General features: G+C 50.7%; 1 protein-coding gene and 1 long non-coding RNA gene across 6 annotated transcripts in view; one reads left to right on the top strand and one right to left on the bottom strand.

Annotated features, from left to right (window-relative positions):
* LOC119616745 overlaps positions 1–5060 on the bottom strand; it is a 319450-nt gene that overhangs the window by 120956 nt on the left and 193434 nt on the right. The window lies entirely within an intron of this gene.
* On the top strand, positions 7–3009 carry LOC108246385 (SLIT and NTRK-like protein 1). Its single transcript, XM_017433897.1, has one exon. The coding sequence runs from the start codon at positions 295–297 to the stop codon at positions 2395–2397; it is 2103 nt and encodes a 700-aa protein (XP_017289386.1). The 5' UTR covers positions 7–294; the 3' UTR covers positions 2398–3009.

Here is a 5060-nt window from a genome sequence, read left to right on the forward strand (position 1 = left end):
CACCCCCCACCCCCTCTAAATCCCACCAAGGTCAGTGCGAAGTGAAAGAAAAACAAAGGATGGCTGCTTTTCGTTCGTATCCGCAACATTTACGGATTCGGTGGTAAAAACAGAGACTCGAGCTGGAAGTCTGCAGCATGGATTTGTTCTGAATCTTTCTAAATGTTTTTGGGTTGGCTTTTCTTTTCGTCTTTTTCTCCCCCCCCCCTCCTTACTGATGCAGACAGCTTCGCGGCTCGCATGTCTTGAAAGCGGGGAATGAATTGCTTGTGGCGAGAGGGATCCTGAAAGAAAATGCTGCTCTGGGTCGTCCTGCTGAATGCGGCTCTTTGTGTTGCCAGCGGAAATGTCACGAGGGACGTGTGTAAGGAGCGGATCTGCTCGTGCGGCGACGTGGAGGGCGACCTGCACATCGACTGCGAGAAGAGGGGCTTCGGCACGCTGCGGCACCTCGCGGGTCCCAGCTCGCAGTTCTACCACCTGCTCCTGCACGGCAACTCGCTCTCCAGGCTCTTCCCCAACGAGTTCGCCAACTTCTACAACGCCGTGAGCCTGCACCTGGAGAACAACGGCCTGCATGACATCGTGCCCGGAGCCTTCCTGGGGCTGCAGCTGGTCAAGCGGCTGCACATCAACAACAACAAGATCCGCTCGTTCAAGAAGAGCACCTTCCTGGGCTTGGATGATCTGGAGTACCTCCAAGCCGACTTTAACCTGCTGAGGGATGTCGACCCGGCCGTGTTCAGGGACCTGAACAAGCTGGAGGTGCTGATTCTGAACGACAACCTGATCAGCGCGCTGCCCCTCAACGTGTTCCAGCATGTGCCCATTACGCACCTGGACCTGAGGGGGAACCGGATCAAAACGCTGCCTTACGAGGGGATTCTGGAACAGATACCGAACATCGCGGAGGTCCTGCTGGAGGACAACCCGTGGGACTGCAACTGCGAGCTGGTGTCTCTGAAAGAATGGCTGGACAACATACCGCGCAACGCGCTCATCGGCAGGGTGGTCTGCGAGGCCCCCACCCGGCTGCAGGGCAGCGACCTGAACGAGACGTCAGAGACGGAGCTGTGCCCCTCGCAGAGCGGCGGCCCGGACACCAGCCTGGCGGCCCCTCCCACGCAGGAGGAGACCGTCGAGAGGGCCCGGCCCGACCCCACGCCTTTCAGAGACGCCCCCGCCGCCCCCCGCGGGCCCAAAAGCCCCTCCAAGTCTCGTGAGAACTGGCAGCTGAAAACGAAACCCACGCCGGTGGTGAACGGCGACGGGGAGCAGCCGCACAACCTGACGTGCCCCCAGCCGTGCGGCTGCAAGCTGGTGGGCTCCCGGCAGGGGCTGGGGGTCAACTGCGAGGGCAAGAAGATGGAGAGCCTGGCCGGACTCAAACCCAAACCTCTGTCGGCCCACGAGCTCAACATGCGGAACAACAACATCCACGCAGTGAAGAAGAACCAGCTGCTGGGCTACGCCAGCCTCAACCTGCTGGATCTGGGGGGGAACAACATCAAGGTGATCGACAACGGCACGTTCCAAAACCAGAGCGAGCTCCGGTGGCTCTACTTGGATAAGAACTACCTGGATACTCTGGTGGCCGAGATGTTTGCGGGCCTGGTGAATCTGGAATACCTCAGTTTGGAATACAACGACATCCAGCAGGTGACGGCAGGTGCGTTCAGCCCCATGCCCAACCTGAGGGTTCTGTTCCTCAACAACAACCTGCTCAAGTCTTTACCCGTGGATGCTTTCCTTGGGATTTCTTTGTCCAAAATCAGCCTGCATAATAATTACTTCCCCTATCTGCCCGTGGCTGGCGTGTTGGACCAGCTCAGCTCGATCATCCAGATCGACCTGCACGGGAACCCGTGGGATTGCTCGTGCCACATCGTGCCCTTCAAGCAGTGGACGGAGAAGCTGGGGGCCGACGTGATCGTCAGCGACCTCAAGTGCGAGTCCCCCGAGGAGTTCTGGAAGCGGGACTTCCGCCACGTCCGCAACGACCTCCTGTGCCCCCGGCTGCGCGAGCTGACGCCGCCGACCGCGCCGCCCAAGAACGCCACCTTCGCCCAGGACGCGGGCGGCGGCGGCGGCGGCGGTGGCGGCACGCGCTCGAACTCCTACCTGGAGCCCAACCGGGTGTCCATCTCCGTGCTGGTGCCGGGCCTGCTGCTGGTCTTCGTCACGTCGGCCTTCACCGTCGTGGGCATGCTCGTGTTCATCCTGCGCAACCGGAAGCGCTCCAAGCGGCGGGAGGGGAACTCCTCCGCGTCGGAGATCAACTCCCTGCAGACGGTGTGCGACTCGTCCTACTGGCACAGCGGGCCCTACCACGCCGACGGGGGCGCGCACCGCGTCTTCGACTGCAGCGCGCACCTCTCCGTCACCAACGACGCGTGAAAAAACGCGCTGGATTACAAACTCAAACTGAAGTGTGAACACAAACTTATTTAAATCCCCCCCGATCTGTAATATATGTACACCCTCCCTTCCTCCTCTCCCCCCCTCCTCCTCCTCCTCCTTTTCTTGCCGCAACCGGGATCTCAGAGACAGAATATATTAAAATGAAAGGAGGAGAACCAAGAGACTGAGTGTGTGTACGCGTGTGTGAGAGCGAAAGATCGAACAATCAGGGGAATGGTGCACGAACGCATGAATGTACATGTAAATACTCTGGACTGATGTATCATAAAAAATGCATGACGATGATGATGATGATAATCCGCATGGTTTCAGACACACATGACGGCGAGGAACCATAACCACCAACAAAGAGGCAAACTTTTCATGTTCTATCAATATGATGACAATATATATATAGATATTAAGAATTATATATACAAAAAGTGCCATTTCTCTATTTTTTGTGAACCTGCGGTTAGGATTTGTATTTGTTGTTTTTGAAAGGGGTGAAAAGAAAAAAAAAAAAAAAAAAATCTAAATGGATCTGAGCGGACGTGAAGCTGTCAGTGCATGTTTCCTTTTTCCTTTTTTCCTTTCGTTTTTTTTTTTTTTTTTGCGTTGGGGTTTTAATCGTTTATCGTCGGTTATCAACGCGGTTATTTATACTTAGGTTCGAAACCCCGCGAGTCATCATCTCCTTTACGAATGTAAAAAGAAAAGAGAAAAAAACAAAAAACAAACAAAAAAACAAAACCTGTTGTTCTTTTTAAATGGTGTGCCAACTGTTGACTTCTTTTTTTTTGTTTTGTTTTAAATTTCTTTTTATTTTCCAGACATGGCAGACGAGCACGACCGATTTACGGCACTCAGATGCTTCTGCTGCAAAAGTTCATGTAGCTACAATAACAGTTCAGTGTGTGTCGATGAACATAGCCTGCTTTTGGTGAGAGGAAAACCCAGATTTTTACGTTTTTTTCCCAAAAATATGATGGTAAAACATCTGATCAAAGATGTCTTGTTGTGGATAGCTTTTGGAAGCAGGGCCGTAGTTAAGGAGGGGGGATTGAGGAGGACGGGCCCGTGTGAGACAAAAATGCAAGATGCCTTTTTCAAACTTAGCATTATGGAAACTCGACAGACTCTCTTTTACCATCTTATTTTTGCAAAAATGAATTAAAAATCGAGCAAAAAAAGGGTTTCCAATCGATTTGATTTCCATGTAAGCTGATGTAGACTAGAGCAGATAAAAAAACGAAACAAAAAAACAGTATTCCTCCACGCAAAAACAAGCGAACGGCTATGATTCACTTTCATCATGTTGTGAGCTTTTGTAAAGCCATCTAATCCTGTCCAAATACAAACCGCACTGTATTTGTGCCGGAAGCAGGGCCGTAGTTACGACAGGGGGGGACCGGGGGGGACGCCCCCCCCCCCCCAAAATGAGACACATGCGGAGGGTATTTAGTTGATGCAAGATGCCTTTTTCAAACTTAGCATTTTGGAAACTTGAGATACTCCTTACGTGGGTCGCATGTTTTCGTTTGTTTCGTCGTTTTTTTTGTTTTTTGTTCAAACGTGGGCTTATGTAAACAACGCCATGGCTGAATACCTGTTTTGGAGAAGTCGGCTGTCTTGTTGCAGAGGGAAGGGAGAGGAAGGGGGGTGGGGGTGGGAGTGGGGGTGTGTGTGTGTGTGCTTGTTTTACCAGAATGTAGGCTTTAGGAAACCTTTCAAAAAAAAAAAGATTTAGAAAAATTTAAAAAAAAAAAGTTCAGATACGTCCAGTTTTCCTTTCGTTTTCTTTCTCAAAATGTCTTAAATTGTGAACGGACAGTTCAGATATTTTACTGTAGGATTGGTTATGAGCGATTAATATCTTACCTGTTGTAGATAGCTCTTTGGACAACCTCAGTTTTTTTTCTGACCTGACTGACGAGCTAACGGCTAGTTTGAGACCAAAATGAATTGCTGCTGTTTTTAAAACAAACTTGTATTTATTTATTTATTGTTTTGCCAATAATGCAAACAATTTCAGAGTTTTTTATAGCCCTTAAGGATATTGTCGGTTTTTGCATTACACGGTTATTTATTAAGCGTAAGATTAGCAGCTAGCCGCAGCTCTTCCTTTGCAGGAACAAACCGTGTCATGTGAAAAAAACGGCGGCGCGAAGGGTTGTAAAGTCGCCTTTGCAATGATCTGCTGTGAAACTTTGCAAAATGGAATTGTTTTCAAGGCGGCGGCGATCCATTTCGGTGCTGTTCTCAGTCAAGTTAGCCGTTAGCTCGTCCATCAGGTCAGAAATAAACTCCCCTTTTCCTTCGATCTGGGATTGCTTCAAAAGCGATTTAAAGCCCGCTTTAAAAGATCTGAACTCTCCCTTTAGGGCAATGTGAGGAATGTGGAGCTGCTGTTTGTTTGTTTGTTTGTTTGTTTTTTCAGTCGAATGTTTGCGGTTCGGAGCAAAGGGATGGCTAACTGGAGCGAAATTTGGCTAATTTGGCAACGACGAACGTGAACAGACTTACTCCCTTCCCCCCCAACCCTTCCCTTCCCTCCCCCCCAGTAGCCAGGCTGGTGCAGTCCACAGCGCTGAATCACTGTCTCCCCCCCACACCCCCACCCTCTCTGCTTTTTTGGGGGGGGCACATGTGCATTTTCC

The sequence above is a fragment of the Kryptolebias marmoratus genome, linkage group LG23 (genome assembly GCF_001649575.2).
Source record: "Kryptolebias marmoratus isolate JLee-2015 linkage group LG23, ASM164957v2, whole genome shotgun sequence".
NCBI classification, from domain to species: domain Eukaryota; kingdom Metazoa; phylum Chordata; class Actinopteri; order Cyprinodontiformes; family Rivulidae; genus Kryptolebias; species Kryptolebias marmoratus.

Excerpts from the sequence above, each read along its gene's own strand:
- LOC108246385 (XM_017433897.1), top strand. The coding sequence starts at position 295 with ATGCTGCTCTGGGTCGTCCTGCTGAATGCGGCTCTTTGTGTTGCCAGC.